Raw genomic sequence first — 13,941 nt, 5'->3', positions numbered from 1 at the left:
TGGGGAGTGTCGTAAAGCTGTCCATATTTTTTTTCAAAATTGGCTAGCGCGAAAATGGACAAGGACTGAGAAGGAACACTGATGTACTTCTCAGTCCTTGTCCATTTTCGCGCTAGCCAATTTTGAAGATTATGAACCAACTAGCCCAACAACGTATACTCTTAAGCTGTCCATATTTGTCTGCATGCCATATAGATTTTTATAATTGGCTTCTTGTGAAAGTTGTTAGTAAGAAAATGAGTACAAGAAATTTCAAAAATGTTTTTGTGCGCTCATTTGAATATTAAAAAAATAAACCAATAGATTTACGGCACAGAATGGGCCTTTGTGAATATGCTTATGCAAAAATCTTGACAAACTTATGTCCAATTCATTAATTCATTTTGGGATGACAACGAGAGTCTATCAAGTGTTGTAACTCAAAAACTACAACAGATAGCTCAAAACAGACTTCAGTTATGATATCAGCACAACATATCACATCTGCATGCCAAATTTCATCACTTTATCTCCATAAATAACCAAGATAGTTTTCATTGCCACGTCCCCGCTTAAATGTTAACATTTTTTAACCTCCTGTAATGCTAGCAGCCATTTAAAGAACTATCATTACAAGAAAATACAGCTAGTAGTCGAGGAATGCCGTGCCACGCAAGCGAACTATAACAAAAATGCTGCTGTTCTAGCCAGAGCCTAGCAGACGACAAAAGCCGAATACCCGCCTTTGCGTCACCGGAGCGATGTTCGCAGCGGCACCATCGGTGGCGCACGAGGCGAATAATGCTGGAGGAAGTGTTATCACATGCTACATTGTCAAGGGTTGTGCTTTTTCTTTTTTCTTGGCTTCATAAGAAGTGTATCAGTAAGGTTCTACTGTATAGTACTAAGCATGGTGTGTTTTTTGCTATCTTACTATGTTACCAAGTTTGTCACAAAATAGAGGAGACCTGTTACAGTGATGTTCTGCCCACACAATTAGAACAGACAAGTTCAACACTAGGCATTGGTTGCCATGTACCTTCAGGCAACTGCAGTCCTTCTCCCTCTGTGCTGGCTGTGGAGGTGGCTGTACTTGGGCTGGAAAGCTGGGCAGGCACCGCCAGGAAACCTCGTTTATGGTCTGACATGTGGTTGGTGTAGTTCTCTTTGCTCACTGAGCGAAAACTGCACAGTGAACAAGCATACAATCCATCCAGGCCAGGGTGCTTGTTCTTCATGTGCATCTTGTATGAGATGGCCTAAAAACAAAAAGGACTCTCCTATTAGCCCAGTGTATGTATATATAGAAGAAAGCATTGCAAGAAATGTTCTGTAGACACACACGTAGATGTTGCAAATAGATTTTCTTGTGTATATCCGTATATAAACCTTGCTGCTCCTTGCATTCGTACATTGGTACATGTAAGAAGCAACTCAATATGTTTGCTCCCTTCTGTTTGTGTTTTTCACCATGCCTGCGATGTGAAAGCCAGTGATCGGAGTTATCAAGTGAGATATGTTCAATGCATGCTGCGTGGACACACACCACACTAGCAAGATTAATAAGTACTATACGAGTGTTTACTGCAATATAGAAGGCTGACAAAACCATGAACCTTTTTTACAGCTGTCACATGCACTGCTACCACTTTCCAACACCATACAACTATAATTATGAGTGAAATGTACAAGTTGCGTTAAATTGACATGATGCTCATTTGATAGCAAGTTTTGCAAATGAGCTCCAAGATTATGCTTCATTTCCAAAGAAGTGCAAATTCTAATTCACTTGCCTAGCAAGACTTTTGCTCTTTCAAGCAAGATGTTCTTGCACCACCTAGCCCAATGAGTTACATCGGTGAGTAGTGAAATCATGTCCCTGACTGCAATGGCTGTCATCATATGAAAGATTAATTTAAATTAAATATAAATCTTTCTTGACTTTCTAACACTTGTATTTATTTAAACTAAAAATACAAAAATATGTGCATTAACCCTTTCCCTACCATAGACGAGGTGAGCTCGTACACACGGTTTGTACCATTCCCATCGAAGACTAGCTGGGCTTGTCAACGTTCAAAGAAGCGTATGGGAGCACTGCAGTTAAGCTATCCCGATTCATTTTGCCGAGTTCTCTTCAGCTTGAACAGATGGCGCAGTAAAAAATTTAAAAACGTGCTCAAAGAAAGGACTTCATTCTGGTAATCGGAATTAGAAAATGGTGCCGTCCTCTGTGCACAAGCGGTGCACGCGTGCTGGCAACAGCTCTGTTAAGAAAAAAAAAAAAAAGAAAAAAAGACACACTTGTTTGTCAGAGTTTTATGGGATGAAGAAGAATTTCAGTTCTCCTGTAAGTGTGGCAGCTACTAGACAGAGCAGCACGTTTCATCTAAATCATCGGATTCGGATGACGACCACATCTCGACATATGGGCAGTGGATGCTGATAGATGTAAACAAACTCCCACTGGTGTGTCCAAGGTTTTTTTTTTTTTTTTTTTTTCATGGGCTCACTTGTTTCTGTGCTTTATTTTTTAAATTTCAAAGAGAAATTTTCTTAGACTGGAGAGGTTGTAGTGCAGTGCAGTGAAACCAACCTTCTGCATACTTTCCATGTATCTTGCCAAATTTTACGTGTATTTTACGGATAAAGCACCTTTACATGCTTTTTTTTTTGTTGTTATTCAAGGACACATAGCATGAAATAGGCAAATAAAAAATAAGTCGGTATTTTTGTATCGTTTCTGGCCAAAACACTCGGTAGGGAGAGGGTTAACTGAAGAGTGCCGTGCTATGTGAACACAATTGGAGCGTGAACAAAATAAATGAAAATGCAGCTGTTCTAGCTGGAGTAACACCTCAATCTGTATTTTGGATCAGTACAGCATGTGCCCACAGATGCTGTCTTTAACAAGTACAGCAAGTTGAACGGTGTAATCACAATTCAGTATGCTTCAGTAACACATGTAATTATTAACATTAGACTTTTTGCCAGAGAATAACATTTCAGCTTAGCCACTGCACAGCTGCTTATGATGGATGCTGTAGGAGAGGGTTCAGGAATACTTTGGCTACCTCAGGTACTTTAATGGGCCTCGTTACATTTTTAAACCTCCATATTTCCTTTAAATCTATTCTCAGAATGCCGAACAACAAAGAGCAAAAAGATGATGCCCGAAAACCTAGCTTATTGCTCAGGAAATTTTCATAGTCCAAGAAAAAGAAGAGATACCCTCAATTCAAATTTTTGTGGTCCTAGATGCCAAAAATCCCACAATATCACAGTGTGGCTACAAATAGCACAAGTGTATTAGAGAAAGTCGAAGCACCATGGCTACCAAGCCTGCTCTGCTTGTAGATGGCATTCTATGTCCTTCATGACTAGGGCAGTTTGAGAAACCACGCCATCGTTTATCTGATTACAGCGGCTTCCACGAGGAAGCCATAGGTGTGCAAAGTGCTCTGCACGTTGATGAATTATTCCCATGGTTGCCACGCCTCACCTGTAGCTGTGCAACAGTTAGTTAGAATAGTTGTAATACATAATGCCACGTTTTTTTTTTCCACAAAGTACTTGCAACGTCATGCAAACACAAGTCACAAATTATATTTTATGTGAATGGCTACGGTGACCAGCATTATGATGCTGCTAATGGTGCTGCCCAACAAGGTTTCTTGGGAGTGCGACAAAGTATATCTGTGTTTTTGCAGTTCATGCTTAGCAACAGAGTGCCATAGCTATGTAGCCACTATTGCAAATATTGTGAATATTAGAACTAAATGCGTTTAACAATTAAACTTCCTTTTACTTCACGACAGTGAACTCAGCTACTCAAGCTGGTCAGTTCTGAAGGCATTTCCATGGGAATTCCCTGACTAGTGCCAGTTCATTATGGCCAAGCAAAATTATGAAGTTTAGTGTTTCAAATAAACACATAGACTAGGAGAGACGTCACAGTGTGAATGTTCCAAATTAATGGTCTCGCCCACACTACAAACATGAAATTTATTGTTGTCCCATTTATCTTTGTCTCATAGAGTAAGAGAAAGGCTTTTGGCACATCTGTCATTATAACTGGGAATAGAGAAACCAATATGGCTAAACCCACAACGAAACTGGGCACTTGGGATACACTTAAATTTCAAGTTCCACTTGCTGCCATGGTTTAGTGGCTGCAGTGTTGCACTCCAGAGCATGAGGTCGCATGTTCGATCCTGGTTGTGGTGGCCAAATTTTCATAAGAATGAAAGGCAAAAACATTCTAGTACAACACATATTTATAGCTGCATATTAAAGAACCCTGGGTGGTGAAAATTAATGCAGAGTGCATCACTACAGTGTGGCTTGGTTCATTCCTACAGCCGTGAGCCAAAGGGCAACTTCGGTGATTTTCTTCCCAAATTATATGCAGTTTCAAATAGTATGCAGTTGCAATGAGACACCTAACATGAGTGACTTGGACACGGATGTTCTGGCGGCGATGCACTTTAAGGTACTTCCATGCCTGTCAGGCTCCACAGACAAACTGCATGCGTGGAATGTACAGAGTCTGTTTCCAGGCTGTATGCCTTCGTGGTCACGTGAGCGTACGGAGAGTGTCACAACCCGCAGTTAATGAGCCTGAGCGGTATGCAAGAGCCTTGTCCACAGCACGTAATAATTGTTCAATGAATTATTCCAATCATATCTACATAGGAAAAAAATAAGTGTCGCAGAGATCATGAGGTTTAAAGATCACCTCGAGCAAAGATCACATGCCACATGACGCCTTCTGGCAATAGAATGTTCCTCACTCACCGCCTTGGCTATGAGTGGTGCTGGCTAAAACTCCCAGAGGTAACATGCACAAGAAATACTTGACAAAGTGGACGGGGAAGCGCCTTCCATCGTAGCTCAAGTGGTAAAGCATCGAATGCTTAATTCAAAGGTTGTTGGTTTGGACTTCCCCGACGAAAAGGGTGCTTTTTCATCCACTTTAATTCCTTTTAATTTATGTCATAATTATTACACTACAGTTAAAAACAAAAAATAATGTCGCTTATGCTTTCCTTGGCTTAACTGTCGGTTGGTTTCATTTGATGGTGCCTAATGTTGTTTACTAACCTGGAGTTTATAGCTCGCCAGGGTCTACAGACAAATGGGTCAAGGGATGGCTGTAAATGTTCACCTCTACTTCATGCACAACCATAGTTATCTTTTAAAAACATAAGAAATTGTGACCTCGTTCAATATGTTCATGGTGATGTGAACCAATCATTCAAAATATATGACTCTCCAAGGTACTTGCTCAAATATTAATTTCCATTGGATATGATGTGCACTGCAGAAATCAGCCCAACTGCATGCAGCATGATTTCAAGCTGCCATGTGTAGCAGTGGAAGGACAAGGCTTTACCAGAGTATATATGTTTTAAGGTATGCTAATGCGTGAGATGAAACGTTGAAAGCCAGCAATCTAGTGGTCATGACAGCTGTGAGCTCAAGGTGAAGAGCATGCGTAACCGTGCATGAGGAGATGGCAGTGAAGGCCGTACAACACATTTGCCCAGTTGAATGAAAATAACGTCCGTGGAAGCCAACTCTAAAAATCTTAAATTGACTAGCTTCAATATTCTAGCCTTGTGGTATAAGCACAAACTGTGGTATGAGCTTTGTTGGCATGTTGAACAGCCTCTAAGGGTCAACCTCACAGTTGGCACCCTTTTAGGAGCCAGAAGTATCCACATAGCTTGGTGTGTGTGTGCATAGCACTTGAGTGAAGCATCCATTTCTGAGTCAAAGTGCCCTCCAATGCAGATAAGCCCATTGTCAATGACGGACGGCCAAAGAAATAGAAGCTGAAGCAAAACAAGAACTGGTGTACGAACGGAAAGTATTACATTGTAAGGTAAGTGTGGACGTTGGACTTGTTTAATCCAGTAATGGTCAGCTGGTCTGCTTTCTACAGCAGTCAGAGACAATGAGGTCATGATTCTCACATCTCTGTTGTTTTTCCACTTTAAGTGAGAAAAAGGTACGTACGTAATATGGCGAGTCACGTAGAATATATCCAAAAATTGTAGTACGTGGACAGTAGGTATCAGTGAGGTTTAGGCTGCTTTTGTGAAAATTGCTTATTTTTAAATTAAAACTGCAACTACAGATCATATAAGCAAACCAATAAACAAAAAAATAACGTGACAAAGGCTTATTACCTCACTGTTGCACATTGCTGCAATGCATTTCATGCTATTGATTAATACTTAATCTTGGTTACTGACAGTTTTTTGGATGGTTTCATTAGTTTGATTTTTCATCACAGTATTGGATACAATTAAACTACGGCAATATATTCACAGAGGAACACGTTAAGTGCATTATATTTAGCGGCAGAGTGCACCTGGACTTCCTTTTTTTTTTTTTTTTTTCAGCTAGAACCATAAGGACAACATCCTGCGTTACCTGCCTTACCTGGCAAGTAAAGAACAATCATAAGTGGCAATTATGCTGGTTATTTTTGCCTGCACTACTAACAAGTTATGGCCAGGCTTCTGTTCAATCTAGGACATGTGAGGATTACATATTTGTGTAGCTGTTCAAACAGATAATGGAGCACAATAAGAAAAACATGTAAATGAATATAATTAATGCTCATACATCTAGTAAAGCAGAGAAAAAATAAAGCTGAAAGCAACCCACCTGGATGCAGGCATAAGGGCAGTGTGGACATTTGTATGGCTTGGTACCAGAGTGACGCATTTTGTGCCTCCGCAGTGAGTTGTGATCGCCTGTGCGGTATTCGCATAGGTGACATGCAAATGGCTTCTCTCCTGTGTGCTGGCGGAGGTGAAGTTGCAGCATGGCCTTCCGTGCAGACATGTGGCCACAGAATGAACACACGTATGGCTTCACCTGCAATGATTTATGGGCTTAGTCCCTACTTGCATCAGTTACCAATACATGACATGACAGAAATCGCTATATACGTGATCATGAGGAACAATTTGGACATCTTCCATCACAAGGTTTAACCCACATCCAAGAAAAAAGTGAAAGCAATTAATTCAGTGCCCAAAGGGAAGTAGCCAAAATAAAGCACAAAACCAGACCTATGCAGCCAAGCGGGGCAATTACAATACAAACCCCTCTGGCTTATTTTCAAAATTTTCGTTAAAGCTTAGGGGAGAGTCGGGAGGTTTGGCACGGTTAGAGGAATGGGACAACTCGTACATCTCTCCCGTAGTTAGGTCAAATATGTTAACCAACTACTGATAAAATGGTAATAATAATAATATCTGAGGTTTTACATCCCAAAACCTGAGCGACGCCGTAGTGGAGGGCTCTGAAAATTTTGACCATATGGTGTTCTTTAACGTGCACCTAATCTAAGTACACAGGCCTTCAACATTAGACCTCCATTGAAATGAGGCCACCACAGCCGGGATTTGATCCCGCGACCTTCGGGTCAGCAGACAAGCTCTATAACCATTAGACCACCACCGCGGGTACTGATAAAATGGTGCTAGCGTACCAATAGCCTGGCTGTAATGCCAGTCACCTTCGGCGGATGGGGCTCTCTGTAACCAGAATTCACCTCTTTCATGTGTCAAAAGTAAGTTTCTGCTATCTCAATAGCAGCTCTCTTAGATTTAAACCGCTTTGTGGACAACCAATACCCATTCGTCTTCGAAAACACACACCAGCATCATACGTTTTGCAAGAGTAAGTTTAGGCATAAAGAGCAGACTTTTACCGTTGAGTGTTGTTTACTATGCATAACTTAGCTTGAGAGGAATGGGACGGTTAAGTAGAGGCTGTCCCATTCCTCCCCAGTATACGGCTGGTGATTGGCAAATCAGCTTCATGGTTGAGCCACATTAGCCCAGAAAGCAGTTCATTATGTTTATTTCACATCTTAAGCTGGCCTCGAGTGCTTGCTGGATAAATCCGAACACCTTTTCTATCGACTCACGCTCAAAGGCAGACCACCCAAGGGATACAGCCAGGACCGAGCCGACAAAGAAATCCAAATTCGCACAAAAAATGGCAGGCCTATTCCTATAGTAGACCAAATCAGAGTCCTTGGACTCATCATCGAATCCAAGGGCACTAACAGAGAAACCGTCAGGAGGCTAGTAACCAAAGTCACCAACGCAATAAGGCTAATCAAGAGAATCACAAACAAACAGGGCATGAAAGAGGCTAATGTCATCAGGCTTATCTATTCCTTTGCCATAAGTCACATTTTATACGTAGCAGCATACCTCAATTGGTTTACAGCCAAAAAGCCAAGATCAACTCACTCATGTGAAAGGCAAGCTCTAGGCCTTCCAGATAGCACCAGCACAGAGCGACTACTTCAACTGGGCATACACAACACTTTAGAACAGCTGATAGAGGCTCAACAGAATGCCCAGTTGGAGAGACTAGCCAGCACGCGCATAGGCCCGAGTATCCTCGGCCAAGTTAGGGATAAACTATCAAAACCAACGACGATGTAAAGTGTCAGTTCCAAAGGTGATCAGGGAAAAGATCCAGGTCCCCAATCTACCCAAGAACATGCACCTCCGAACTTAATCAGACCAGAAGAGAAAGCAGAGCTACTCAAGGTCTACGGTACAGACAAGGAGGCGTTGTTCGTGGATGCAGCGGAGTACCCGAATCACGAATCCTACATTGCGGTAGTAATAAACTCGAACGAAAGTGCATAAGCGCATGCTCAATACGCTCAAATAACTCTGAAATCGCAGGAGAGGTGGCTATTACTCAGGCCATAATTTACCCTAACTGTAGGTATGTCGTCAACGGCTCGCAGTTGGCCATCAGGAACTACGCGCGAGGAAGAATATCGGCCGAGGCCATTAACATACTCCTCGGGAAGGCCAAGCTAATATCGTCTGAGGAATTCGAAGAAAGATACTACGTCATACGTAGTACCAGGTACCGTTTCTGCCTTTCTCCGGGATGACTGTCCAGTGGGTGCTTGTGCTTTTTCGGTCGATGTCAAGGACTTATATTATTCGTTACCTCAGAATGATGTGTGTGCTGAAGTTGGTAATTGCATTGACAGATACGGTGTTGTTAAGTTTCAGAACGCGTGTGGAATCACTGTAGACAAGTTTTTAGAGTTTTTAAAGTTTTACATGCAATCGACCTTCATCAGCTTCGACGATAAGCTTTTTATTCAACGGAAAGGAGTCTGCATAGGCTCATGCATCGCCCCTGTTCTCAGTGACATTCTACTAGCCAGCTATGACCGTAACCTCGAGAGCAAGCTCAGACAGACTAGCACGGTAAAGGTGATGCGATACGTGGACGACTTTTTAATTTTTTATAGCACTAACTCTCATGACGTGCAGCCTGCTGCGAAAATTTTTGACGTGTTCCTCGCGGAATTAAGTCCATTTGAATTGACAACTGAGCATCCCTCAGACAATAGGCTACGCTTCTTGGACTTGGAACTTTCGTTCTCAAACAGCCATGTATGTTGGTGTTATGCCCTAGGTCTCAAAAGAGCCTTCTTCCCTTTTCCTCTGCGCATTCAAAATTGTCAAGCGCGGTATTGCAAGGGCTTGCATGAAGGCGGCGCTTGAGAGGTCCTGTGACCACCAAGTCGAAGCGAGCTTTTTGTTCTCAAGTACACGCCTGAAGCTTGCAGGTTTTCCAGGAACGCTTTTGACCAGTATCGCAGAAAGCCTCGTGTCCTGGTTTTAAAAGCAAGTGCGCACCTCTGTTCAATCAGTGACACACCCGCTGAAGAAAGTAGTGGTTATTCCTTATGTGCACAAGGTGGCACATAATCTGAAGAAAGTGGTCAGCAGGGCAGGCGTTAGACTGTTGTTTCCTGCCAAAAATAAGCTTGGTAGCCTGTGTCAGCAAGTACATCGAGAGACCAAGACGAAAAGAATGCAGCAAAAAGCATCGCCAGAAGTATGTTGAATGTTGTGATAGTGTTGTGTATAAGATACCTCTTTCTTGCGGCCGTTACTATGTCGGCCAAACGGGGCGGTGCGCTAATGACCGCATGCGCGAGCATGCAAACAACGTCCTAAACAAGCCAGAGATAGTCAATTGGTCGCTTCACTGTAATGAATGTGGTTGCCAGCCATCTTTTAAAGATTCCGATTTTCCTGTCGAAGTACCATGATGAACGGGCGCGTGTCATTTCTGAAGCGTATCATATCTATAATGGCGGAGAGGCATGTGTCAGCCTCCCCTCGATCTCCTCCTTCCGAAGGAGTTAACGTTTCTGTCTGTTTGAAGATTTTTTGGCCTCTGCGCAGGCTAATCATCTTTTTTCTATGTTTCTTTGCCTTTTGCTTTGTTGAGATTGTGGCGGAGTATATAAATGCAGACTGGAAGAATAAAACACATTTGGTTGTTAGTCAGCGCCGTTGTTTGTGTCCTTTCCTCGTTCGTCCCGTCTTTTAGCGCTGTTTCTACAGTTAATCATGAACCAACCAGCCCAAATGCGTACCTTATTGCAGTTCATTTCTTCTACATCGGGCTCTTTTTTTCTTCGTTCACGCCTTTCTTGTGTTTGCGTTCTTCTGTTGTTTGCATCAATCTGCTTGCCACTGCAACTTGTAGAGCTCGTCTCTACACCTACTCGCTCAAAGCATTGCTACCTGCCGCCGGAAGTTTCCCGTCTTTTCGGGGCTCTGATGCCTTCGGAAGGCCACGTCAAAAGGATGTGCCGCATCTTGCGGTCAGAGGCATACCGACAGGTTCGCTTCTACTCGGACTGCTTGCAGGTTGTGAACCGCAATGAACTGCCTTTACCCAGTGCCCAGAAGAGGTTTCTGGAAGACCTGCGACTGGCGTCTCAGACGCCGACTTTCTTGGGGCAACTTAGTCGCTCGACTGCCAAGGAGCAGACATCAGTATCCAGAGCAAGGTAAAGATGTGATGGTACTCGGAGATGCCTCAATCCCGAAGAACGTGGCTGACCTTCTCAAGCTCGGACCCAAATTTTGTGAGCATCCTGCTTTGGACAAGACGGAGCTACTCGCCTCGTCAGAACAGCTGCTGGTAAAGCAAGGACAGATGAAGTTGACCGTGTATTAGGGAAGGAGTTGACTGCCTGCCTCAGAAGGTTAAAAAAGGCAACACTGTAAAGCTCCGCTCAGCGGTTGCTGTCCTTCGAGACGCCGACCTGAAGCTGCTCCTGTCTGACAAGAAGGAGGATTCGTGGTGGTGCCTCGTGGTCTGTACAAAGAAAAAGCTGACGCGGCCATTGACGGCAACTTCAACGAAGTGAAAGGAGTAGTTCTTACGAAGGTGAAAACAAGGGCTGTTCAGCTATGCGAAAAAGCAGGACTTGCAAAATTGGCATCATCCGTGAAGGCGTGCAAAGGAACCAGCCTTTCAGCCTTCTTCAGCGCTAAGACTCACAAGGAACTTTGCCCGTTCCGGGCGATCGTTTCTGAGCGCGGAACGTGGCAACGAGAAGTTGGTGTGTTCCTGCAAAGGTTTTTGTGCCTCCTTGACATCGACGACCCTTTCCTCATAAGGACACCAGGTACCGTTTCTGCCTTTCTCCGGGATGACTGTCCAGTGGGTGCTTGTGCTTTTTCGGTCGATGTCAAGGACTTATATTATTCGTTACCTCAGAATGATGTGTGTGCTGAAGTTGGTAATTGCATTGACAGATACGGTGTTGTTAAGTTTCAGAACGCGTGTGGAATCACTGTAGACAAGTTTTAGAGTTTTTAAAGTTTTACATGCAATCGACCTTCATCAGCTTCGACGATAAGCTTTTTATTCAACGGAAAGGAGTCTGCATAGGCTCATGCATCGCCCCTGTTCTCAGTGACATTCTACTAGCCAGCTATGACCGTAACCTCGAGAGCAAGCTCAGACAGACTAGCACGGTAAAGGTGATGCGATACGTGGACGACTTTTTAATTTTTTATAGCACTAACTCTCATGACGTGCAGCCTGCTGCGAAAATTTTTGACGTGTTCCTCGCGGAATTAAGTCCATTTGAATTGACAACTGAGCATCCCTCAGACAATAGGCTACGCTTCTTGGACTTGGAACTTTCGTTCTCAAACAGCCATGTATGTTGGTGTTATGCGCCTAGGTCTCAAAGAGCCTTCTTCCCTTTTCCTCTGCGCATTCAAAAATTGTCAAGCGCGGTATTGCAAGGGCTTGCATGAAGGCGGCGCTTGAGAGGTCCTGTGACCACCAAGTCGAAGCGAGCTTTTGTTCTCAAGTAGCACGCCTGAAGCTTGCAGGTTTTCCAGGAACGCTTTTGACCAGTATCGCAGAAAGCCTCGTGTCTGGTTTTAAAAGCAAGTGCTCACCTGCTGTTCAATCAGTGACACACCCGCTGAAGAAAGTAGTGGTTATTCCTTATGTGCACAAGGTGGCACATAATCTGAAGAAAGTGGTCAGCAGGGCAGGCGTTAGACTGTTGTTTTCTGCCAAAAATAAGCTGGAGCCTGTGTCAGCAAGTAAATCGAGAGACCAAGACGAAAAGATGCAGCAAAAAGCATCGCCAGAAGTATGTTGAATGTTGTGATAGTGTTGTGTATAAGATACCTCTTTCTTGCGGCCGTTACTATGTCGGCCAAACGGGGCGGTGCGCTAATGACCGCATGCGCGAGCATGCAAACAACGTCCGTAAACAAGCCAGAGATAGTCAATTGTCGCTTCACTGTAATGAATGTGGTTGCCAGCCATCTTTAAAGATTCCATTTTCCTGTCGAAGTACCATGATGAACGGGCGCGTGTCATTTCTGAAGCGTATCATATCTATAATGGCGGAGAGGCATGTGTCAGCCTCCCCTCGATCTCCCTCCTTCCGAAGGAGTTAACGTTTCTGTCTGTTTGAAGATTTTTTGGCCTCTGCGCAGGCTAATCATCTTTTTTCTATGTTTCTTTGCCTTTTGCTTTGTTGAGATTGTGGCGGAGTATATAAATGCAGACTGGAAGAATAAAACACATTTGGTTGTTAGTCAGCGCCGTTGTTTGTGTCCTTTCCTCGTTCGTCCCGTCTTTTAGCGCTGTTTCTACAGTTACGTCATACGGTTCCCAGCCCAAAGCTCCTGTGAGTCCGCCGTTCCCAACCTCAACAAGGAAGCCCACCTCGTTGCACGAGGTCTCATTCACCGCACATGCGAAGAAGCTTCCATCGAGATAAACGGGAGTGGAGGCCTGGAAGCAGAGGGACAGAATGTTTAGATTCTGTGACATTATCCAGTCCTACCAAAAGTTGAGGTGCACATTTCCACCACCTAGCTCCAAATCAGACAATCTCGGGAGGTTGACTAGAGGTGACTTCAAACCAGTGTGTTTTAAACCTCATGCACCTAAATCACATCTACTCCGAGCTATACCCAGATGATTCGTGTGAATTATGTAATATGAAACAAGCCACCCTAGAACACATTTTATGGGACTGCACACATATACAGGATGAAAATGCAGTCTCTTACGAACAGCTTGGGGCGCCGTGGAAAGCTGCGCTGATCAGCTCAGATCGCCAAGATTAAATATGGGCCATCCAGCGAGCACGGGAGGCAGCTGGGAGCACGCTTTCGAACTTAAGCACGCTTTCCATTTCAATCTTTGGGAAGATGTCAATGGTGAACAAGTGAACCTCTCGACAGGGATCATGCATCAAAACGTGTCATGCTGGGTGCTGTGAGATTAGTGTGCGATGAAAAGAAAGGTATACAAGATGCAGCAGAGGCTCTTAAGGTATCAATACCATCGCTTGGTCTAGTAGTAAAGAAGTACAAGAATTGCGGCAGCATAGGCAGCCTCTTTTTCAGGTCCAGTTTATTCTGCGGAGTGGTCTTTGCAGCAGAAGATGAAGCATTCTTGAAAGAATATTTGCTGAAGGCAAGCAAGATGCATTACGGGCTTATGAAAATACAGGCTTGTTCACTGGCATACCAGTTAGCAACAGCCTTAAAATTAGTACCCAGTGTCATGGGAAGTCAACAAATTAGCTGAAAGATATTGTTTTATGGG

General features: G+C 43.6%; 1 protein-coding gene across 1 annotated transcript in view; it reads right to left on the bottom strand.

Moving 5' to 3' along the window:
• LOC119407127 (zinc finger protein 142) overlaps positions 1 to 13,941 on the bottom strand; it is an 88,109-nt gene that overhangs the window by 17,674 nt on the left and 56,494 nt on the right. The window contains exons 13-14 of the mRNA XM_037673993.2: positions 6,658 to 6,870; positions 1,019 to 1,238 (exon numbers count right to left, since the gene is read on the bottom strand). Coding sequence (XP_037529921.1) covers positions 1,019 to 1,238; positions 6,658 to 6,870 — 433 coding nt within the window. The remainder of the gene's footprint in view (positions 1 to 1,018; positions 1,239 to 6,657; positions 6,871 to 13,941) is intronic.

This window comes from Rhipicephalus sanguineus, chromosome 1, assembly GCF_013339695.2.
Source record: "Rhipicephalus sanguineus isolate Rsan-2018 chromosome 1, BIME_Rsan_1.4, whole genome shotgun sequence".
Classification (NCBI taxonomy): domain Eukaryota; kingdom Metazoa; phylum Arthropoda; class Arachnida; order Ixodida; family Ixodidae; genus Rhipicephalus; species Rhipicephalus sanguineus.
Note: the sequence above shows the minus strand (reverse complement) of the source record. Positions and strands in the feature narration are given on the sequence as shown.